Source organism: Borostomias antarcticus (genome assembly GCF_949987555.1).
Source record: "Borostomias antarcticus genome assembly, chromosome: 15".
NCBI lineage: Eukaryota > Metazoa > Chordata > Actinopteri > Stomiiformes > Stomiidae > Borostomias > Borostomias antarcticus.
The window spans coordinates 12,075,222-12,101,521 of record NC_140248.1 but is presented as its reverse complement, the minus strand read 5'-3'; the positions used below and the strand labels follow the sequence as shown (position 1 = coordinate 12,101,521).

Genomic DNA, 26,300 nt, shown 5'->3' with positions numbered 1-26,300 from the left:
TAGCATTCTCTTGCGTATATATTTATTATAGCATATTTTCATAGTAGCATAAATCCCACACCCAAACAATTCCCGTTCAAAAGTCACCACATTGCTCAGACTTTTTTTTTCTTTTCGTGTTATATCTTAGAAGTTATATGACATTGAAGCAATGTGGCAACTGGGAGTTTGACCAGTATGGACACCATGTTTTCTGAAAATAAACATTTGGGAAGAAGAAAAAGACCAGGATGGGGATTAGTGGGGGTTCATCCCCTGCAATTTGGGCTTTTTATTCAAGTAGGTTGCCCAGTAGACCAGGTTAAAGGTTCCGAAGAGCAGAGGGAAGGCTATTCTGGCGATCCTGTCGATCTTGCTGACGCTGTTGAAGGTCTTCTTGGCCTCTGGCGGTTTTGGCTTTGGCTCCTCCTTTGGCTCGGTGGGGGGAGGAGGGGCGCTTTTGGCAATGGTGGCCAAACCAGGGTCTCTGGCAATGTTTGGGGCAAAGGCTGTAGCAGTGGCGGCAGGGTAAGCTGTGGTGTTGTTCTTTTTCAGGAGAGACTCCTTCTTCTTCTTTTGCTGTGTGGAGGACAGAGTGCTGTGAGGTTAGCGGATGACCACAAATAAACATAGAAAATGGTAAATGGACTGTACCTATATAGCATCTTTCTATTTAACTAACAAAGCACTTTGCAATGGCCTGTCATACACATACACTGGCGGCAAGCTGCCATGCAAGGTGCTAGCCTGCTCATTGGGAGCCATTTGGGGTTCAGTGTCTTGCCCAAGGACACTTCGACATCTGGACAGGAGGAGCCAAGAATTGAAACACCTCCGAATCTACCTCCGAATCTAATCGAATCTACCTCCTGAGCTATAGTCGCCCCTAATTAACTGGTTTCCTAGCAGTTGACTATTGGTAGGTAACAGAAACGGTAAATAACAGTAAAGGACAAATACAGTTCTTCCTTTAAATACAGTTCATACAGTAGCTAAAATACAGACATGGGCCCATCAAGGAGTATTACAGTATATTATTAGTCTCTATGTTTTAGAGAAGAGTGTGAGGCAACAAGGTGATACAGTATGCTGCTAACTGCACCGTGCAATGAGACGGCCCAGACCAGAAAGCTCTGGAGGAACACTAAACTATTAATGTTCATGTCATGTCCCATGAATCTCATTTGCTCTGAGATGAGCTGGAGACATCGGATGAACCCTCTCAGTTTTGCCTCAAATAGAGCTTACTGTCCTGGTGTCAGGGAGAATACTCTGCTTCCTAATGACTACATTCATATGTATTCAAGGGGTAGTATTAGCCATATTTAATGGGAGAGAGGACATACCTTCTCTGGCACCACACTTTTGCCATCCCAGGCATAGCCCCTCTTGGTGAAGTAGTTGACTGTAGCGAACTCGATGAGGGCGGAGAACACAAAGGCATAGCAAACTGCAATGAACCAGTCCATGGCTGTGGCATAGGCCACCTTGGGCAGCGAGTTCCTAGCGCTGATACTGAGGGTGGTCATGGTCAGCACAGTGGTCACTCCTGTGGGGATAAAGGAAGACAGAAAAGGTAAGCATTCCTGATAATAATAATTACATCCTAAAATGGTCACCCAAGCACACAATAATAGGAGTTTCCCATGTGTCACTTGTGGTAGTGATTAACTAGACACAAGCACCCAATAGCTTTGTAATTGGTAGTAACCAGTGTTGAATTACTTACAATTTCCACTTCATTTCCCCAAACGCTCAGTGGAAATAAAGTACTGGAAGTGCTAATAGGAAAAACGATATCTGGACTGGATAATCTATTTGCTGTGTTTGAGCTTTAACACAGCATATGAACACGTACTACAACTCTCCACTCTGTCCAGTCTAATCTATGCATTCTGGACATTTCCAAAATGGGGATGTTCCACAAAGAGTTGAGCACAGTCCAGTTGTGTACCACGGAATCACTACCAGCACAGTTGGTGACTGGGTAAAATTGCTTAAATGGAAGAAGCATAAGCTACATTGGGCATTCAATTTTGATTATAGCTACAGCAAAGCTTGCCAGCTTCTCCAATGTGTCCCGGATTCCAACTTCATACACTACATGAACGAGGCACAATCCCACAGAGAAATACAAAGTCCCACATGTGCAGGTGAAGACACATAATTCATGTTGGCTAATAGCTTTGAAACATGTCAGTTACCTTTATTACCGCTGTGCCTGAACACTCAATTTTGTATGTCTAATGAAATGGTTATGGAAGTGGTCTCAGAGAATAATACATGGGGACATTTAAAAACCATTGATGTACAATTCATAAAGTATTCATACATATTATTAACATGTATATTTATAAACAGAGTGCTCAATAGTCAGTCAGTCCTGGCTACAACTGAATATTGATATTAATTGGGCTGGCTTAGTATGGGTGTACAGTGTACAGTAGGCTATGCCAAGGACAAGGGGACACAGATGGCGGCATGCACACATTTTATATTTACATTTATTAATTTAGCAGACACTTTTATCCAAAGCGACTTATAATGGGTACATACTGTATGTCCAGTGTAAGTGAACTGACTGTGCCTCCCAGTCATCATCAGTAAAGCCTTCTAAGAACAAGAAGGATGACAAGCAGTGGTGGGTCCTCCCCTACACCAGGGTAAGCCTGGCTTACCCCAGAAAATACCAAGAAAATGTTTAATGAATTCCTTAGTTTCAGACTGTGTTTTCTGACCTAACTGCATGATATTATGTCAATAGTCTTCTATTCTTCTCACAATCTACAGCCATCTCTGTTTGGCCTCGTGAAAATAAGCTACGCCATGTTAAGTCTGTGGAAAAGCCAGGGTAAGCCTGGAGCCATTGGCTTACCTTGATGAAAAGATCAGAAACAGAATTAGTGTATCGCCATGCAGTTTTTCAACGTACTAGGAATTTGCTTTCGGTCGTAGTGCATACAGTAACATGGAGGCAACATTGGATAGGGTGCAGTGCAGAGACAGGACAGTGCAAAGAGCAGGTACAAAATGCTAGTGCAAAAAAAAAGAGGATAAGCTAAGAAAAAGAACAATATACAAAAAATAGTGCAGTCAGTGTATATACAGTTAGTTTATAGAAAATGTTTTATTATTAGCCAGTCAGATGAGGCTACATTTACGAAACCATGATCTCACCCTCTACCAAAACTATAATTAGTCAACATGTATCAAAAAAAGAAAAAAAAGGCTAGATTAAGCCATTTGAATCAGGTGTCTCCCCCATCAAATGTGCGCTCGGTTTTGAGTGCAACAAAGTAGTTTTATCATGTTTTTATTAGGCCTACATGTATATACTTTATCTATACACATTTTCAGGGCTCAGTTTCAGGTGATCCAAAATGGCGTTGTGCTGAGATGCTGGAGCTGAGAGGGCTGGGTGTGCTCTGGGAGAGGAAACAGGAGGTCTGACGGTGAATTGCCCATCCAGGCGGACTGCTGCAGATGTTTACAAGACTAAACAAAAACAGCCTGGCGGCTTACACAGGAAAGCTCTACCGAGAAGTTCCAAGGGACAGATCTGAGAAGCAGCTCCTGAATGAAGCATGAGCAAGCAATGCAACTTGCAACCCAACTCCCACTCTCACTTGTATCTCTGAAACTCATTTACATCGATCTCAGGAATGACTTATTAGGAATCCATTTGATGGACATACCTCACGTGATGGAAAGTTTGAAACCAGTCCTTTTTGCTAGTCAATACCCGTCCGTATCAGCTCATACTCAGTGTCCACTATACATTATGCTGACATTCAACCGGTAAATATTGACTCATTAAAAGGGCAATTGAGCATCGGTTATTTTAGTATATTTATAATGAATTGTTTGTGCTGTTGATGTCTCTGGTGTGTGCTAAAATCTCATTACCTTTTACTATCCAAATCAATCAATCAATGTAGGGAAATTATGATCGATATCAAATGACACGCACACATCATGTAATAGCTGCGAAATTGTCTGGCAGTGAGCCAGTCTAAGTTTGATCTCTGAGCACTGGAAGTTATTACTCTAGTGATGTGTGGTGAATCACTCCCCTTATCTCCCTTAGGCTGCTCCCTTCACTCTCCACCAAGGCAGACACAGACAGGATACGTTCCTAGTGTTGCCTAAAAGGAAATAGTAGATAAGCCCCATAATGTTGCTTTAAACATGCAGCGACATCAGCCTGATCGCTAGTGGAACTGGCAGAATTTCCATACTATGTGATTTGCCCAGGGTGATCAGGGGCTGAGGTCCCCTACGCACCACCATTTTGTTAGGAGCTCGGCTTGAGTTCCTAGCCTGAGGGGGAGACACACGCCAACCACAGCTCCTGCTCCAGAGAAGATCCATGGCGCGGTGGGAAGGAAAGAGGAGGAGGGAGGAGCGGGTTTGGGAGGGAGCGGGGGAGGGTTGGGTCCGTTGTGAACGGGGGCCGGTCAGGGGCAGCTGCTTCCTCACACTCTCTCCTCTGAAGTATCCTGAAGGAACTACTGTGTAACTGAGGACACTGAGCTGGATTGCCATGGAAACTATTCTGCTATAGAATTGATTCTTATTGTCTACTGAGATTAGATAAATAAGGAAATATGATTTGGTGTTAAATAGTCCAGTAGTTATGCTCCAAAAAGAAAAAGAAAGGTTTTTCATATGTGTACAGCCATTTCGGCTATGCTTGCATACGCTTGCATGCTGGATATTTCACAAAGAGCTAAACCTGCTATAGTATGTTTTTTTTAATGTTTTTTTTACTTTTGTATAAATTTCAGTCTACATAGCTTTCAGTATCTACAAATCCAAATTTGTGTAACGTTGATTTGAACTCAACATTCTAAGCATCCCCATTGTCGAGTTACCTGTAGCTGGGATCTTTTTTCTCCATTGAAACAAATGCTACCCAACTAAACATTAAGAGCCACAGGCTTCAAAAAAGAAAATCAAAAATATCCCTAAAGCAGTTTTAAGCAATTGATGTGTCTCTACTCAAAAGGATTATCAAACTCTTCGATTAAGCTTTTCTTTTGTGCTAAAAAGTCAGGATGGCTTGTGAATAAAAATTTGAAAGGAAGGAACAATTTCAGACTGTTTACTTTTAGAACTGTTACGCTGTTACTGAGTCTATTTAGAATCATCTGGAACAGTAGGGATTCATTAATAGGCTTACATGGTTCTGGCACTGGTCTTAAATGACTCAGTCTGACAAGTTGGACTAATAGACTCCCAGGAGTTTGAAGCCTGTTAATGAACAGAGTCACCCAACTGGAAAGTTATAAATGGAATAATATTGGTATAACTCAGTTGTTGGGAACCCCTCCACTCAATTAAGCGATGTGTGCACTAGCACTGACAGTAGATTTAGATGATACATATCTTTTAACAAGGTTTGCCTCTGCACACAGAAGCAACAGAAGTGAAAACATGTCGGGATAAAGAGAGATGGTGTGAGAAGCACAAGGCAAAAATTAAATTAGAGATGTGGGGTGATGAATGACAAGGTGGGGTGAAGGCACTATACCACATAGGTTGACGCAGACAAAGAGACAGATTTGTTTCACAGGAATACTAAAGATCAGTCACAAGATGATACTACAGTAGCACTCAGTCATAGTTACAGGAAGATAGATTCTACTGTAGATATATCAATGCGCTGTTCAACTGTGAACTACAGTAACATTTTTACTTGAAACACAGCACGTTGCCACATGATGTACTGTACATGGAGTGGGCTTATTTCCATGCCATCTATTGGGTTTGCACAAATAAATGAAGGCCAGTCGACCTGTCCCATTCATCTATCTACTGTAGTTCTCCCAGGGGTGGAGTGGTCCTTGTCATTCCCCTATCAGAGAAAGCCACTGTGCTTTATCAACCTTAAGGCTACTGCTTTATTCTGGGTCCTGTCAATCGCTAGAGCCCCATCTGGACAGCCAGTGCCGCGCATCAGACCAGATGAGTTCCAGTGCCTCCACTCACGCACACATTCACGTGCACACACACGCATGCACACATGCACACACACCCACACACACACACACACACACACACACACACACACACACACACACACACACACACACACACAAAGACAAGCACACACCGCTCACATGGACCTACACCAGTGTTGGGCAGTAACGCGTTACTAGTAACGCGCTACAGTAATAATATTACTTTTTCCAGTAACGAGGGGTGTAGCGAGTTACTAATCACATTTCAGTAATAATATTACAGTTACTTGCCCCCAGAAAGCTCGCTACTGCATTACTTTTGTCATAGGCCTGCTCTGTTTATTTATTTTCGTTTTACAAAGGGTGAAATAAAGTTTTGATTTCAGATTGAAGAACGTTCCGCTCATATCACGTCCCGTCACATTACCAGGCAAGCAGCGAGCGAGCGTAGCTATTTGAACATGACGACGTTAACATTCCATGGCTGGAAATACGCACACTATTTCGATTTCCTGGAACTGAAAGACAACAAGAATGTTGTCAAGTGTAAACTGTGTGTAAGTTCTACTAAGACTCTTTCTTGTGCCAGAAACACCACCTCAAATCTCCTGAAACATTTGCTACGCCAACACAGCAACATGAAGTTGGTGGAAAGAGAACCGGACCGTGATGAGCACGCTGCAAAAGGTAGTCAATATGGAAAGTAATATATTACATAAGTAACTAGTTACTTTTGGCTGGGAGTAATAAGTAAAGTAACGATATTACTTTTAAAAAGGGTAATGAGTAATAAGTAATATATTACATTTTTTGAGTAACGAGCCCAACACTGACCTACACGCACACATACACACACACACACACTGACACTGACTCAAACAGGCTATAGGGGCGGGACATAACGTTTAGAGGAGACTGGAACGTTGACAAGTTGGTGGGTTATAACAACTTTAGACAGATTTGATAGACAGCGTTGACTGATGGGTGGATGTTGTGGGATTATTGGTTGACCTTGCTCTTGCATTGCTGACGTAAGCATTTAACATTTTGTTTAACAGGAAGAAAAAAATCAGGAGGATTTGATATAAGACTACAAAGAAATGGAAATTTAGAAGAAAAATTGGCATATATTGTTAGATAGGTACACAATATGACCAAGGATGTGATCTATAATTGAAAAAAGTACATTTTCGATTTCATTGCGTCTTTAATCAGCAGATACATCAAAGAGCAGCTTGGTGCAGCCAGCATATACCCTGTGAATCTTTTTAAGAGCAGTGAAGAAAGAGATCATCTCCTGATGGCTGATAGGGACATTAGAAAGAGAAAACACCAGGGCATTAACTACAAAATGAAATATAATAGAAAATGTGAATTCACACATCACCTTAATCTACATCATTATCTCTTTTATTTGGCCAATACATAAATAAATTGCAAATAGCTTTCCACTACAATGATCTGCCTCAAAATGTATCACTTCTTTAATATCTCTATGACAAATAGATAACTGCACTCACTACCGCATTTTTAAATTGGCTATTTATCTGGGGGCGTGGGGGCTGTGTTGGGTTTGGCCAGTGTTTGCTTGCTTTAATAAGACACCAACCTCAGATTTGGACCATTGCACCAGAGATTACCTTCTGTTGTTGGAATCGTTCTCGCTCACACAGTATGTATCAATGGGTACAAGAGCAGATTGAATTGAATGTCAAATGTTCTGAATACTGTATCTGGCAAAATGGATGCAAATAAACACCAGGACTGACATGCAGAATGAACAACTGGGAAACTGTATACTATTTTTAAAGAGACACAATCCTTTAGAATGGCATGGCACTATAAAAACACCTGCCTCTGCCCATCCGCCAAAGATTGATCTCACCATAAAACATCCAGCATGGCGCTCTCTGCTGTCGCATCACATGGTCTACTCTCAATCATATCGACCTGGCGTCTTACTAGAGCACACACGATCAGCCCCTCTCGGAAATGGTGCGCACCACCCGGTGAGTAAGAGTAATGTTTGTGATGCGCACTGCGTGCCTGTACATGCAGGGGCGGGATTACGCCACAGTAAATGAGAAGTGGGCCAGGCGCGCCCCAGACTGGCGTGTGCATCTAGGTCATCCTCCTATCCCTGCTGCACGTGATGCGAGGCGCAGGTACGAGACTACGGCACTGCAGAAGAACCTGCTGAAGGATGTCACCGGAAAACCTGCTGCCCCCCCCCCCCCCCCCCCCTCCCCGAGTGCCGTCGCTGTGCTAGTGTGTGTGGGGAAGCACCCTTTAGACACCCGGCCAAGGGAGCAACTGACACGATGCAGAGAGAGAGAGAGACAGAGAGAGAGACAGAGAGGTAGAAAGAGAGGTAGAGAGAGAGAGAGAGATAGGGAGAGATACTGGAGGAGAGGTAAACCAAGGACAGCCAAGCAAAGGTTTTGCTAAAAAGCATGCTGCAGATGAGCAAAAGCTTTCCCTTTGGGACATCGTTGAACGAGAGATCTCAAGGTGTACGCACGCGCACACACACACACACACATACACACGCACAATCATCTAACATTATGCAAAATGACTCTCATAATAACCAGCCCGGAACTCTCAATTCCACTGCAGCCTCAGCTGATTAAATAACTCATGTGCAGTAGTAGCTACCCCGAGCTAACTACAGCATTCACACTCTAAATGGAAGCTAAGGGCGCGCTACTGTTTTTGTGAACCGCCGTTCAGCTGTAAAAGTTGGCGAATGTTATATTGTTGGTGTGTAAAGTCCAGTAGCTGGCAGCAGGTTAGGAGTGTGGAGAGCAGGGGAGGGGAACTCACCAAACACGGTCCTGGCAGGAACAGACTCTCTGTTGAGCCAGAAAGACACCTGGGACAGGATGACAGTCATGATACAGGGCAGGTACGTCTGGATCACAAAGTAACCGATCTTCCTCTTCAGGTGGAAGTGTGTCGTCATGACGACGTATTCGCCTGTGGCCGGTAGAGGGGAAGGGGGGGGGGGGGGGGGAGCAGAGATTTGAAGAGGGGGGGGGGTCATGACCTTTGACATTTACAAACTAGTTTTTTTTGCAATATTGATGTTATGCTCCCAGAAGACCGTAGAACAATAAAGCAAAGCATTTTATTGTATATATGTCAAGATATTACAAAAGGTGCATTAGATGAGGCTGGGTGCAGTCAGGAGAAAGCCTTTTCCACCAGCATAAAGACTTAATATCACATCTTATCTTCCTTTGAAATAGCTGACAGATCAACTCGTTGTGATAGAGAAAATATATTTTCATTCTCCAAACTGAAATAAACATCCTATTCACCTTATTCACCTGCCAGCCATATTGGTCAGTCTGACGTAATTGGGGGTGCGGATGCGGAAGTGCCCGTTGACTTCAATGTTAAAAGTTCACTGTAAAAACACCACTTCAATTCTGCCGTTGTTTTCGCGTTTGGAAAAACATGGAGGCGAATGAGCCATAGTTGCATTCACTCACATGTATTTCCAAACGCAAAAACAACGGCAGTGAAAAACAATCAGAGTCTGGTAATGATGAGTTTGTATCCCCGATAGTGTATTCAGCCTGTTATGTTGACTATTTTGGTTCTTGAAGTGGTGTTTTTACAGTGAACTTTTAACATTGAAGTCAACGGGCACTTCCGCATCCGCACCACCAATTACGTCAGACTGACCTGAGGTGAATAAGGCGAATTGGGATAGAAACAGTTATTGTTTGGGATATGATAATATTGGATATTAAAAGTGCTCAGTCTCTTTCAGTGCATTGCTGGTATTGTGATATTCAGTGTGTATTGTATTGGGCGGCTGTAGCTCAGTTGGTAGAGAGTTGGTCAGTGGTTCGAATCCCAGCTCTAACTGTCCACATGTCGAAGTGTCCTTGAGCAAGATACCTAACCCCAAATTGCTCCCAATGAGCAGGTTAGCACCTTGCATGGCAGCTACCGCCATTGGTGTGTGAGTGTGTGTGTGAATGGGCGAATGAGAGGCCATTGTAAAGCGCTTTGAGTGCCGCTAAGGTGGAAAAGTGCAGTTCATTTAACATTTGTATAGTAAAGTGATACCCAGCAATGGCATCAGGTAGCTATTGTACGGGAAGAGAGCATCTGTCTCTGTTTGCTCTCATGTAGTTTACACATTAGTTAAGAACCTAGTGTTTATTATTGAGATTCATTAGTACAATATGGCTATGGCCTATCATGTATCAACTAACTCAATAACCCAAAATAACCCAATTGATTAAGGCATTCAGTGCAATAACACAGGGAGGTAGATGAGACTGTGAGGGAAATTAATTACGTTGTAATAAATAGCATATTTTATTTTTTAAACAGAGACATTCAAGAGGAATCAATCGGTGCTTATTCGATAGCCATAGAAAATGAATAGGGTTTGTTCTAATAAATCAATTTCAATTTCATTTACATATGGAATTGAACGAGGTGGATATCGACATTCAGAATGACCCATACGTATGGAATCGGCCGTCTCATGCATTATTGAGCTTCCGCTGGGAGCAACCTTAAAAGGGTCACCCATTTCATGCTGTCACTAATTTTGCCCATCAATGGACCAAAAGGTAGGAAGAAAAAGAGATGCCCACAAGGGAAATTACAAATCTGGGACATGTTCTCCAAGCAAACCTACAAACTGCTACTGTACTGCTGAGGTGTGGAGCTGTGATGCAGCCAGGGAGCCGGCTTACCAACGAAAACATGAGCCGGAGACACCCCGAGCACACCGGCTTTGCCTAATGCGTCGACTGAAGCGCACTGCATTTCAAACGGTCAAAAGGGGCCACTGCTGTTAGTGTAATGTGCGAAGGGTTCGTTTAGGATTGCAAGCCCACCTGTGCTGGACTGGACGACTCCGGAGTCCACGCTCTGGCCCATTAGGTCGTACTGGTTGAGCCGGGAGCCGTCGTCGGCCACAACCACGGAATGGGCCGCCCCTCGCGTCCACACGTACACCACCTCTGCCCGTGTGTAAGCGTCTGGAGGGGGCGGACGGGGACAGAGAGAAACAAACCGCACAGTGACTTCTTAATCCCACCTCTCACAGACCGCCGGCCCGGGGGCGGCCTGACGGAATGGAGCTGCGCAGCAGCTCAGCACTCTCCCTCAGCGCTGCGGCAGATCAACACTGCACCGCGCGGAGAGAGAGAGAGAGAGAGAGAGAGAAGAGAGAGAGAGAGAGGAGAGAGAGAGAGAGAGAGAGGAGAGAGAGAGAGAGAGAGGAGCCTCATCAGCACTGAATTATGAAGAAGCCATGTTTGGATTAAAGGGACGAGGCATTGGTCTCTTGTTCACGGTGCGCTGCCCTCTCTCTCTCTCTCTCTCTCTCTCTTTCTCTCTCTCCCTCTCTCTTTCTCTCTATTGCTACCTTCTCAAGGATAAGTCGGGGTCAGCCGAGGCCCTGGCAGAAGAGAGCAGCTGGCACGCCGCGTTGGAAGTATGACAGGGAGTGTTGCCTCTGACAACCACGGGTCTGTGAGCCTGGCGTGGAGCTGGCAGGCCCAGAGGGACCCAGAGGGGGTGGGGGTGGGTGGGGTGATGGTGCTAGAGGGGACCCGAGAGGGCCGGTCCTCCCTGAGAACATCTGTTACTAGGTGTCAGCTCCGATCAGGTGACTGGTGCCAGGGTGCCGGATGGAAGAGGTGGGAAGGAGTGTGTGTGTGTGTGTGTTTGTGTATGTGTGTGTGTTGTGTGTGTGTGTGTGTGTGTGTGTGTGTGTGTGTGTGTAACAGAGAGACAGAGAGGGGGGTGGAGGGGGTAGTGTATGTGTAAGGTAGCAGTACTCACAGCTGCCGTACTTCAGTGGGCAAGCATGGGCGTCCATAGGAAAGTCCTCCAGGTGCATGGGGCACTCAGCCCTCACCGTCAGTCTGGGAGGAGAGACAGAGAGAGAGAGCGAGAGAGAGAGACAGAGAGAGAGAGGGATGGGGGATGAGAGGGATGAGGTGCGGTACGCAAGCGACTGATCTCGTCCCAGCTTCTCCTCGCCAAAGTGAACAGCGTGGGGCGTCCGTGGGGGAGCGTCGGGTTCCTCCCGGCAGCTTGGTGAAATACAAAGCGTCGGCTCACCCCCGACGCACCGCCCATTCGTCATCTCTCGTGACGGCGTTATGGACTCCTGCACGCCTTATCTCCTGGTAAACATGCTACGGATGCTTTACAGCCGTCCCCTTTAACCCCCCCCCCCCCCCACCCCCACGTTAGGGCGGCTGGGGTGGGCTGCCAGGGTTAATGTTTGTGTCCGACGTTATTTACAACGTTTCTTCCCCGGTAAAAATAAATAAATAAGTAAATAAACGCAACAAAAAAAGGCTCCAGTCCTCTCCACCTACCAGAGCTGGGGCCTTGCACTGCAGCTCCACACCTTATCTAAGTTCTCCCAAATGCCATATCCAATCCCTTCACTGATAAATCACTCTGTAGAATCCAACAGTATTTTCTAGTGCAGGGCGGTAGAAAAACTACACAATAGATGGGCGAATTGCCGAGTGGGACAGGTCGGTCGGATCGTCGGATCCTAATCACTGCCAGAGAATAATTCAGATTGTAAAATGAGAGAAAATGAATTAGTGTGCTGCATTGGAAAGTGAGGTACACTCTTCTGTGAAGTGCACCCTTCGGTGTTTCCTGCTGGTCTCTCGTGGACAGTACCTCATGGTGTAGAGCAGCGTGCCCTCCTCGGTGATGCGCAGCAGCTTGTTGGGCATGGTCATGTTGTGGGCCACGGACTTCTTGCCGTTGTGAAAGAACGTGTCTGGCGTCCAGATCTTACTAGCCATCAGGTTGTTCAAGCGGAGGACCGCCATGGGCCCTTTGAACTTCAGCCTCTCGTCTACCCAGCTCTGCCGGAAGAACACGTCAATGGTGTACTCCTGTGAGAGAGAGAGCAAGGGAGAGAGAGAGAGAGAGAGAGAGAGGGAGAGAGACAGAGAGTGAGTGAGGGAGGGCGGGAGAGAGAGAGGGAGGGAGGGAGGGAAAGAGAGAGAGAGGGAAGGAGGGAGAGGGAAGGAGGGAGAGAGAGAGAGAGAGAGAGAGAGAGAGAGAGGGAGGTCAAGGCAGACGTCAGGCGCCAAGGGAGGTTTTCTACGCCTCTTTGTGATGCTGCTGAGTACTGCTCTCTCCATCTTTTCACCCCTCTTGTGTTTTCCCTCCCTTCTCATCCTCACTTTGCTTTAGCTTTCATCTGCTAGCCACTGCCTGGTGTTCATGCTAGTCGCTGTCTTTTCACGGCAGTGACTCTGACTATGCTAACGTTAGTTCTGCTGAATTGAACCAAAGTGAATTGGAGTCGTCTCCATCTCAACTTTTCTCCCCAAAAAGATATGTCTGCACCAGTCGTCGGTTAAATGATTCACGGTTTCAGCCGTAAATTACCCATGGGACTGAACAAGCTCTATAGTCTAGATGGAAATAGGAGTCCATGTGCACCCCCCGGATTTTTTTATGCCACCTGATTTTTCTTTATCCTTAAAGTGTCTATTTTCAGAATCTGCCAGGTAACAAGCTGAAATAATGTCCCACTCCACCCATCTCACTACCATCACACCACCCTCCACCCATCTCACTACCATCAAACCACTCCACCCATGTCACTAAGATCACACCACCCTCCACCCATCTCACTACCATCAAATCACTCCACCCATCTCACTACCATCACACCACCCTCCACCCATCTCACTACCATCACACCACCCTCCACCCATCTCACTACCATCACACCACCCTCCACCCATCTCACTAACATCACACCACCCTCCACCCATCTCACTACCATCAAACCACTCCACCCATCTCACTACCATCAAACCACTCCACCCATCTCACTAACATCACACCACCCTCCACCCATCTCACTACCATCAAACCACTCCACCCATCTCACTAACATCACACCACCCTCCACCCATCTCACTACCATCAAACCACTCCATCCATGTCACTAACATCACACCACCCTCCACCCATGTCACTACCATCAAACCACCCTCCACCCATCTCACTACCATCACACCACCCTCCACCCATCTCACTACCATCAAACCACTCCACCCATCTCACTAACATCACACCACCCTCCACCCATCTCACTACCATCACACCACCCTCCACCCATCTCACTACCATCAAACCACTCCATCCATGTCACTACCATCACACCACCCTCCACCCCTCTCACTACCATCACACCACCCTCCACCCATCTCACTACCATCAAACCACTCCACCCATCTCACTAACATCACACCACCCTCCACCCATCTCACTACCATCACACCACCCTCCACCCATCTCACTACCATCACACCACCCTCCACCCATCTCACTACCATCAAACCACTCCACCCATCTCACTAAGATCACACCACCCTCCACCCATCTCACTACCATCACACCACCCTCCACCCATCTCACTACCATCACACCACCCTCCACCCATCTCACTAACATCACACCACCCTCCACCCATCTCACTACCATCAAACCACTCCACCCATCTCACTACCATCAAACCACTCCACCCATCTCACTAACATCACACCACCCTCCACCCATCTCACTACCATCAAACCACTCCACCCATCTCACTAACATCACACCACCCTCCACCCATCTCACTACCATCAAATCACTCCACCCATCTCACTAACATCACACCACCCTCCACCCATCTCACTACCATCAAACCACCCTCCACCCATCTCACTACCATCAAACCACTCCACCCATGTCACTAAGATCACACCACCCTCCACCCATCTCACTACCATCAAATCACTCCACCCATCTCACTACCATCACACCACCCTCCACCCATCTCACTACCATCACACCACCCTCCACCCATCTCACTACCATCACACCACCCTCCACCCATCTCACTAACATCACACCACCCTCCACCCATCTCACTACCATCAAACCACTCCACCCATCTCACTACCATCAAACCACTCCACCCATCTCACTAACATCACACCACCCTCCACCCATCTCACTACCATCAAACCACTCCACCCATCTCACTAACATCACACCACCCTCCACCCATCTCACTACCATCAAACCACTCCATCCATGTCACTAACATCACACCACCCTCCACCCATGTCACTACCATCAAACCACCCTCCACCCATCTCACTACCATCACACCACCCTCCACCCATCTCACTACCATCAAACCACTCCACCCATCTCACTAACATCACACCACCCTCCACCCATCTCACTACCATCACACCACCCTCCACCCATCTCACTACCATCACACCACCCTCCACCCATCTCACTACCATCACACCACCCTCCACCCATCTCACTACCATCAAACCACTCCATCCATGTCACTACCATCACACCACCCTCCACCCCTCTCACTACCATCACACCACCCTCCACCCATCTCACTACCATCAAACCACTCCACCCATCTCACTAACATCACACCACCCTCCACCCATCTCACTACCATCACACCACCCTCCACCCATCTCACTACCATCACACCACCCTCCACCCATCTCACTACCATCAAACCACTCCACCCATCTCACTAAGATCACACCACCCTCCACCCATCTCACTACCATCACACCACCCTCCACCCATCTCACTACCATCACACCACCCTCCACCCATCTCACTAACATCACACCACCCTCCACCCATCTCACTACCATCAAACCACTCCACCCATCTCACTACCATCAAACCACTCCACCCATCTCACTAACATCACACCACCCTCCACCCATCTCACTACCATCAAACCACTCCACCCATCTCACTAACATCACACCACCCTCCACCCATCTCACTACCATCAAATCACTCCACCCATCTCACTAACATCACACCACCCTCCACCCATCTCACTACCATCAAACCACCCTCCACCCATCTCACTACCATCAAACCACTCCATCCATGTCACTAACATCACACCACCCTCCACCCATGTCACTACCATCAAACCACCCTCCACCCATCTCACTACCATCACACCACCCTCCACCCATCTCACTACCATCAAACCACTCCACCCATCTCACTAACATCACACCACCCTCCACCCATCTCACTACCATCACACCACCCTCCACCCATCTCACTACCATCACACCACCCTCCACCCATCTCACTAACATCACACCACCCTCCACCCATGTCACTACCATCAAACCACTCCATCCATGTCACTACCATCAAACCACCCTCCACCCATCTCACTACCATCACACCACCCTCCACCCATCTCACTACCATCACACCACCCTCCACCCATCTCACTACCATCACACCACCCTCCACCCATCTCACTAACATCACACCACCCTCCACACATCTCACTACCATCAAACCACTCCACCCATCTCACTAACATCACACCACCCTCCACCCATCTCACTACCATCACACCACCCTCCACCCATCTCACTACCATCACACCACCCTCCACCCATCTCACTAACATCACACCACCCTCCACCCATGTCACTACCATCAAACCACTCCATCCATGTCACTACCATCAAACCACCCTCCACCCATCTCACTACCATCACACCACCCTCCACCCATCTCACTACCATCACACCACCCTCCACCCATCTCACTACCATCACACCACCCTCCACCCATCTCACTAACATCACACCACCCTCCACACATCTCACTACCATCACACCACCCTCCACCCATCTCACTACCATCAAACCACTCCATCCATGTCACTACCATCAAACCACCCTCCACCCATGTCACTACCATCAAACCACTCCATCCATGTCACTACCATCAAACCACCCTCCACCCATCTCACTACCATCACACCACCCTCCACCCATCTCACTACCATCAAACCACCCTCCACCCATCTCACTACCATCACACCACCCTCCACCCATGTCACTACCATCAAACCACCCTCCACCCATCTCACTACCATCACACCATTTAACCATTTAGATGACTAAATGGTTAAAAATAAAACATTTTGGACATTATTTCAGCTTGGTACCCAATATAATCTTAAAATAGACACTCGAATGATAAAGAAATAACAGGTGGTGAAAAAATGCACCCTATGCGCTTTAGAAAATTAAAAGATAGTTGGTCATACACACATTTTTGGCTTTTTTTTTTGCTGTTTTGGTCGAGAAATAGAGCCAATATGTTGTCAAATGTCGAAAATAACCATTCCATTAAACTCCTGGGGTCAGAATTGTATGGGGAAATATTATTATTTTGTCTCTGTATGTTGTCTCTGTATGTTGTATGATATTAAAAAGTAATGACACTTTCTATATCATATTTAGATTTTTCGGGTTTGGGTTAGGTGCAATAAAGGGTTAAAAATGAAGCCTTTGGGACATTATTTCAGCTTGTTATCTGGCAGATTCTGAAAATAGACACTTTAAGGATAAAGAACAATCAGGTGGCATAAACAAATCTGGGGGGTGCGCGTGGACCCCTATTTCCATCTAGACTACTATAATTGGGCAAAATACTAGAGAATTAGGAATATATATCTTCCTACTACACACTCATCCCCATGGCTGTGAGCAGCTTTTAATGATTGTCAAATGCCTGAGAGTTAGCCACTGGAACGTGGTTCCTGTTTTTCCCTCAGTGAGGTAATTAGTGTTAGCAGTAACAGAGTTGGGAGGTAATGCAAGTGGACTGGACGTGGAAACATTGAAGCATTTCCTTTTTGGCCCATTTCCGTGACTTAGCTGAAAGCAACGCAGAAAAGTGCAGGCCCATATGTCAAGGAAAGTGATTAACTCCTGCTTACTGTATAGTATGTCAAATACACAGAGGCCAATTATAGACAAGAGCTTGAGTAGAGATTTGGAGATAATAGTGGGTCATTTCATATATATAATGTCCTATAATATCTATTGTCTATGTGTACGAAGCCAGGTGGACCATTCATCTCTAGTACAGTTCTGAATAGCCTATAACATAGCTGTTCAAGAGGGCAAACACTTATAAACCCATTTCACCAGTTATTGCCAATCTGCTATTCGAAACCACAGCCTCTCCAGCCTATTCTATTTTCGTTTGTTATATGTCTTTAGTGCAAATTTGCTTTCTTCTCATTTAATGTAGATGTATAGCCAATCTCCTGCGGTACTTTTGCAAACATAAAACATAATGTGTTAGTCGATTGCTACCTGAACCGAATCCTTTTTTATTTGGCCTCTGACCAAGGCCTTCACATCTGCTCATAGTTTGAAATAGTCTAATGCTTATTATTTGGATCCTAACACTGCATATCATGTTTGTGTATTGTGTTGATGTGAAATCACTATCTATAAAATATCAGATATGATTAGAACCACAGCCCGGTGGCTTGAGTCAAGATGCAGTAAACATTGACAAAGCCATTATGTATTCATCAACACATGGCGTTTATCTAGGAACCAAACCATGGAACCAAACTCTGACCATATCTCATCATGGACATCACATTTTATTCACAATATGTAGAACATTAATGTGGTATATCAAATGAATATGCAGTTTACCTTTTAGAGCACATGGAAGTAGGTTATGGAGAGAACAAGGAGGAATAATCGGTGACATTTAGAGAGAGGAGGAGAGAGGCATACCATGTCGTGGTCCGAGACGGGGCCAATACTCGTCACGAAAATGTCAGTCTTGACTTCAGTTACACGCTCTGTTGATCCAAGAAATGAGGAGAGTTAGTGTTGATCAGTGGTCCTCGTTAACTACCTCTTAATCCCAGCCAACATAGCTGGCCTTTGATCTAATCATTCCACCGTTTCCATAAAACCCACACCGAAATGGCACCCTTCTCAATATTCATTTCAGCATCAATAAATGCTTCTTCAGTTATCGGTTTAAGTGTATGCACCTTTAATCCTGAGACTCTTAAAATATCCATATCCTGAAACGTAAAATGTAAGTCTTCAATTCGGTTTCATTAAAATGGATCTAAAGAGATCTTGGAGCTTTCTACTTTGAGGTGGAAAATTACTGCAATAAAATATCTCTATCGTAAACAGTCTTTCACTCCCCTCCTTTGTCTACTGGGCTGATGCTGCCGTCTGATCCTCGGCCTGGTTGATGTTTGTCCCTCCACACAGCGAGATTACCCTCACACTCCAATACAAACAGTATCTAATTGACGTTTGGTTCAGTCCACAATGGAGCAGCCTACAGGCATTTCGAGGTCCAAGCAAACATAACCCTCATTGCTCAGAAGGATCAGATGAAACGTCGGAATCCCAGCGACTCGCTTTCATTTGACGGAGGACGCAACCTGCTCTAATGATGAATCGCTCGCTTGAAGGTTCATCTCATTTGCGTGCAGGGGTAGCCTATGGAAAACAAGATGTGAGAACGCTCGAGACTATCTGAAAATTAAAACTCTGAATTATTTCACTGAGCAGGGCGGGGGAGGGGGGGGGGGGAGGGGATACAACCCATCGACTCTGACTGTGTTGTGGAAGCTCTCATCATGGAGTAATGATGCACAGCGAACCCTCTCCCCGCTTAGCGAGCTCTTTTTGGATGAGGAGCTCCTCAGACTGCGGCTCCCCAGCGTCTAACCCAGCTTATGCTGCACTTCTACTTCCCTTTCCCGGGAGTTTTTCTACTTCCCTTTCCCGGGAGTTTGCGGGGAGCCAGCCGGCAGCACACATACCTCCCAACCCTGGTCTGAGGCGATTGTCGTAACCATCCAGAAGGCTGTCTAGGATCTTGGTGAACACCGTGGTGTTGTCTTTCTGCTCGTCGGAGATGCCATTCTGTCCAGAGCTGACGAAGGAAGAGCAACACGAGAAGCACAATCAACGTCATTGTCAGCACAGCGGCGCACGTCAGGCCTCTGCTCATGTGTTCTAAGCACCCTGTCTATGTGACAGAGAAGGTGAAGCCCACTACAATACAGTGTGTACAGTAGCCTACCAACACTGGGACTGGCACTGTACACAGCTAGCAAAAAAACAACAAAGTAGCTGGGCCACATTGTAGATGAATATTCAGAGAATGGATGCCATTCAGGAAGCTCGGGAAGAGGCAGCATTTACAAAGGCATGTAAACATGTGAAACACACTTCTTCCTCGGGGCGTAGAAATGTACACACATCATAATGCATTATGTATACCTTAATATGGCCTTTTAACAGCAGAGGCCTCATTGAAGGTGCGCTTTGAGCAACATGAAACGAAACGCTTGAAGTAAAGCCGTAACACTCCCAACCAGTGATTATAAGGAGCAGCAAATCTCTACTCATTAATATTTCAACACAGTGATCATCATCAGTAAAACTGATTTAATCATGTTGTTTAAATGTGGATCTTACCAACAGAAGGTGTTGACGGTGAGGAGTATGTGTGTGTGGAGGGGGTGGGTGCGGTGCGTGGGGGGGGATTTTCGCAATAATCAAAAGAAAATCTCATGAAAGATTGTACGCCTGTGTGCAATCATCTTCCTTCTACAGCCCCATAGCAGACGGAGCTGGTTTGATTGCGGTCTAAATAAACAGTCAGGAGTGTTTGGAAACAAGTTCCGCTCACAGAGCCGCTCCAAGGAGAGGGAAAGGTCATAGAGATTAGTGATCATGGACCTACGAAGGAGGGGGGGGGGGGGGTGGAGGACATAGAGGTAATCACTAATGAGGGAAAACAATAGTTAGTGAGAGAGATGGGCGGGAGGGGGGGGGGGTACAGAGGGAGTGACAGAGACAGAGAGAAATGAGATTTATAAGAGTGAAAGAGAGGGGGGAGAGACCGGGGAAGCAAGGCAAGCAAGGGAGGCACCGACAGATACACAGAGAGATAGAGAGTGAGAGAAAGAGATGGAGGGGGGCGAGGGGGGGGGGGGGGGGGAGATCACATGGCTTTAAATGTGAGCAGCTAAACGGTTCTCTAAATAATAGCATTCTTCACACATCTCTTGGACAATTCAAGGGGGTCAAGAAGGCATGGTGTCCCTGCTATCGTACCCGCACGTCCACCAGAATACCTCTGCCTTGCCAGACTGCCCTGACAATATGAACAGGCTAAGCCAGGGGAAATGTCCCAAACATGGTAATGAGCAATTACAATAAGAATTCTGATATCTCACAAATGGTCATAATGCCGCTTGTTCCATAATCTCCGTCTGCGAGGATCTCGCTTAGCATTAGACCAAGGCCACGTACATGTGCGCACACAGGGTAATGCAAGTCTGGAAAAACACACACACACACACACACACACACACATTTGTGTTCTGCTTGGTTGGAAACAAACATAGTAAACCTAAAATACCGAAAGATTTTGATCCAGCCTTGAGTCACAACACAGCTGATAAATTTGCTCTATCGTTCTCTCCAACAGAAAAGAAGCAGAGATAGCCCTTCAAGTGACTGATAATTAAAATGCACTTGACAGAGGGTATATTTGGTAACCGGCGGGGGAGTTGGTGTGGTGGTGGTTAGGGGGGGGCGCGTGGAGGGAGAGCAGGATGCAGATGCACATGTTTATGAGCTGGATCCACTTCCTCATAAAACATAATACACCATCACCATCTACAGGTCATCTGAACAGCAACAGTGCTCTCTGTGCTGCAAGACCATAGGGGCTGAAGCTCTCTCTCTCTCTCCCACTCTCTCTCTCCCTCCCACTCTCTCTCCCCCTCTCTCTCTCTCTCTCTCTCTCTCAACACTGCACTTACTGCATCTCATTATTATGAGACCTCTTTAAAACAACATATGCAGCTGCATCTACGGTATGAATGTCCTCTCGAAGATTATTATTTAACTGCAAAAACACAAATGGAGCACATTTGACTCATGGTGGTAAATAGATACTATAAATCCTTCATTGATAATTGCCCTGCAGTTTAAATTGTCACTTCCGCAGTTAGCAATCAGGTGGATTTATACTACTGGTGACAGGGGACATGCCTTCAGAAGTACAGTGGAGTCATATATTAGTCCCTCTACTGATTTAGCGAAGAGGATAGCCTAGCTCGAAATAAACCTTTGATGGCAAATTCTTAAATTGGCTGGATGTGCGTTGAATGCGGCGGCGTCATGAATACTGCATCTGAAATGATAAACACTTGATCAGCATGCTGGTCGGAGGCATAGGCTGGGCATACGGTGGGACTGCCTGACAGTTACCACAGGAGACCAATCCCAATGGAGGGACATAACCATTGTCAACTCAACAGTCATGTGGCTCTAACAGTACGCCTAGTTAAATAATTTAGCTTTGAAGAAAAGCGAGACCAATCTGCATTCCTTCCAGAGCGCTGTGTCTGTAGGGTATTAGGGGAATCCATACTATTTGACACATATTTATGTACACTGTGCACAGTAGTTTGGGCATATTGCGGCTTCATCTGAGCCCTGATTGTTGTTCATATAATCGGTCTGTGTCAAACTTCCTGAAGATAATCTGAGGAGTGGATTATGGTTGAGATGTACGAGCGGATGTCTGTCCGTTCGAATCTTCGGGATTAAAAAATGTTCACCGTCGCATCTCAGTGCATGGGTTCATATTGCTGTCAGCTCTCATTCCGTCTTCCTATCTCTGTGTGAGTGTGTGTGTGTGTGTGTGTGTGTGTGTGTGTGTGTGTGTGTGTGTGTGTGTGTGTGTGTGTGTGTGTGTGTGTGTGTGTGTGTGTCTGTGGTGGTGGTGGTCAGGAGCCAGGAGCCTTACTGACACACGGAAGTGTGGCTTTCTACAATAGGACTACCCTCAGGCCATTGTCACCTGTCAACCATGCCTCCTCTAGATGAGTGACAGGAAGCCTGTGACAACGTGCACACGTCTCCTCCACTCGCCGTTTTGAATATGCAATGTTGTCCCACTACACCAATGAAGCAGAACAAGGCGCGGCACAGTAATTGCTATTTTGGTTCAAAACCGCCTAAGCTCCCCTGCACTCCTTATTACCTCACTGCAATTACAGCATGGCGTCCTGAAGTGTGCCCCAATTACTGTAGGCCCAGAGCAGAGCATGGCGCACCAGAGGCAAAAAAATAAAATAAAAATATCACGGTCATCTGGCCAAACGTGATCATTACAATCATACCTCCCACAGCTGGATAATCAGCTGTTCGCTGAGGATGGACCCCTGGGGGCAGCGTCAGCGTGACAAGACAGCGCAGCTCCACATCTAAGACTCTTTTCTGGTTCAGCTCTTGACTGAGAACCGAGAAGAGGCTCCGCTAGACGGATGTGTGTGATCTCTCCTCTGTAACTAGGTCCATGGAACCACATGGTTTTCTAATCCTCGCCATGGACAGGACCTGAAGCTAGCGCAAGACCAAGCAGGGCCTCACTGTGTGTCTTTGGATGTAGTGTGTGTGTGTGTGTGTGTGTGTGTGTGTGTGTGTGTGTGTGTGTGTAGCCCATGATTCCTACCTTTTGCCAGCCCCAAGCACGTTGGCAAACAGTAAGCAGGCCCACAAACACAGCAAGGCTGTCACTCCTCTCCGTCCACACATGGCTGTAGAGGGAGGATCTGTCAATGGGGAAGAGTGGAAAAGACGACAGAAACATCAGACAACACAATGGTGGCCAGAGAAAAACTGAGCACTTTATTACATGATGTAATGGTAGCTATGGATAAAAACTATCATCACACTGAAGAATCTTGGAGCATGGAGGCAAGACAACTCTACAACCAACCTCCTTGAACCAAGATACTGCTGTATCAACTAATTATTATCGCATACTCGTTTTCATATAGGCCCACAATATAGCTACATATCAGGCTGAAAGCTTTTTTGATGATGAGGTGGGACTTGATCCCAGAGCCGGGTGGTGTTTGGCATTCCACACCACAAACTTAACAAGATCGGCCAACACAAACGTGATGAATCAAACTAAGTGGTCCTGTCACAACACTATCAGATGACAGCTCCCACATAATCACAGTCGTTTAAAGGCATCAGCTACCCACTATTTCTCAGTTCAGTGGGCTCTATCGTGTGTCATGCAAATTCCTTAAAACCATGATATAAAAACCATAATAGCGAGCATGAGTTAAATGCATTGGAGGCTGGCGTGTCTGTCCGCTGAAAAAGAGATTTCGGATATGGCCCGATGGCTCACGGTGTGCACGCGTAGAAATAATTGCGTAGTAAAAGCACATCACACATTAGGCTACTGTAGGCTACCAGTTTTCCGAAATCTGTAGCCTTCATATCTCACCCATAACCCTATACCTCCATTAAGGGACTCCAATACCGCAATAAAACAAATAATATTTAAGGAACAAAAAAAACTACACACATTTGGAATGATCCGCTTTGCATCATTACGCATTCAATCCATTGTCTTAGCGGAATGTTATTGCGTTATGCAGAACGTTTGTTTGCCAGATTGAATATATTAGGCTAGTCCATTTATGCAGCGATATTTCGCGACTAGAGCAATTCATTACTAAGAAAAAGACGCTCTAATCAATACCTGAGCAATTATACCACAAACACCACAGAAACCTGTCAATAAAACATGCATTTTAGAAACCGCGTTTACTTGCTTGAGTTCGTTTAATGTGCACTGTATATATGCACTGAGAAAAAGAAACATGTTCTCTTCAAATTCCGTTCCTTTACAAGGATTTGATAAAGCAGGGATAATGCAGATTAACAGAAACATCCCGCACATCCACACTTTCTAAATTAGTCCGGGAAAATACATCTGCGACGTGAATTACTTGAGTCCTTCGAGATATTTTGCATGCAACTGGCATTTCTATAAGGCAGTTCTAAAAACATGCCCGGTAATTCAATTCATGCGTGATGGTACCAACTGTATGATGCTTTCGGAGCACTGTCCAGTGCTAAAATCTTCACGAGACATACATCCAAAGCCAACCTTCTTTATCGAATCCCCCTCAAATGGTTGCAATTTCGACTGCTAACTCCCACACCCTATACTAGCTATGAAACTCCTTAACCGTACGTCTGACTGGTTCTACCCCTGCTCGTCTTAACATAACTCAATGCAGTTCCGAATGCAACTGTTATTCCCCCACCCACCGTCTTTGCCACCGGGACAAGCTAAAGGAAAAAACATGAATTTACACTTACTGCGATGTGCCAGAGATATTCGATGGCGTTGTATCTTCAAACTTTTATATATATCGTATCTGCTCGGATTCGATAAGAAAAATCCTCAAAGATCTCAGATCTGCCGAATTTAAGCTTGAGGCTCGAGAAGCGGCTGCTGACGATGCTGAGTATGCGCAGCTCTCGCGCACTATTCATTGGTGATGGGAGTCAAACTCTTCTCTGTCCTCGGCATATTGGTGATCTAACTACAAATTTCCACTAGACACAACCCAAATAAAGCTTTACTTTAACAGCACAATAGTGAGGTGTCCCTGGGTAAACCGGATGTGAAATAGGTTGTGACTTCATGCCAGGAATGGAAGGTGGTAGGACCAATCTCTAATCTAAAGACCAATCCGCCCATTTTTTATATGCAGCACAATTTAACTTCCACTGCTGTCGACTTAATCTCTTTTCAGTGGCTGCAAAATCAAATCCTCTTACATTTTCAACCAGATCCCCTGTTCTCTCTCTCTCTCGCTCTCTCTCCCCCTCTCTCTCTGTCTGACTGATGTTTGATGTAAGGTAGGCTACAGAAACAACATTTTACATCTTAAAAATAAACACTATCAATTGTCATGAGAGATCTCATCTTTACTTCAAAAGGAAATCGAATGGTAACATGTTAAAGCCCATGCAATCGAGAATTACAACCCGCACACTCATGCATGCATGAAGCTATTCTTCTCAATCTTAAGAAAGTCATATTACCTCACCGATGTGTCCGATGAGATGCGCCTCTCCGAACAATCACCTTGAACCACTCACCGTTCCCTAAAAGCCCACGATTCGCATCTAGACAACAGGACCGCCTATGTTTAGGCTATGGCCAAATGTTATGCCGCTATTGCTTGCACTCCACGACTGAGCTCAAAGCTGAGAGGAGCAGAGCTGTGCTCTGCATCTGCAAAAACCGCCTGATGATACAAACCGTGTATTTTTGTAGTTATCTACATATTTCAAGTTAAACTACAAATCAGAAGACATTTTAATCATGGCCAGCGACGATACCAGATCAATTTATTCCATAGAGAGTATTATAGCCTCGGTACCGAACAGATTTTTAGGACAAACATGTCATTTTTCATAAATGCTATTACATCTGAGACTGGGGTTGTCGTCTTGTTCACTTGACGTGCCACATGGTTTTACTGGTCTGTGTTGCGTTATGCCAAGTTAAAATAGTGCATGTAGGCTACTCTTATGATTAGTTATGAAATACATTATGAGATAG

The 26,300-nt window shown here is 45.8% G+C and overlaps 1 protein-coding gene across 1 annotated transcript; it reads right to left on the bottom strand.

Annotated features, from left to right (window-relative positions):
* Positions 1-237: 237 nt before the first annotated feature.
* Positions 238-23,452, bottom strand: gabra1 (gamma-aminobutyric acid type A receptor subunit alpha1; the record flags this gene model as incomplete). Its single annotated transcript, XM_084449950.1, has 9 exons — positions 238-558; positions 1,326-1,528; positions 8,769-8,921; positions 10,811-10,954; positions 11,763-11,845; positions 12,627-12,847; positions 18,596-18,663; positions 19,654-19,766; positions 23,370-23,452. The coding sequence occupies 9 exons, from the start codon at positions 23,450-23,452 to the stop codon at positions 238-240; spliced, it is 1,389 nt and encodes a 462-aa protein (XP_084306076.1).
* Positions 23,453-26,300: the final 2,848 nt, after the last annotated feature.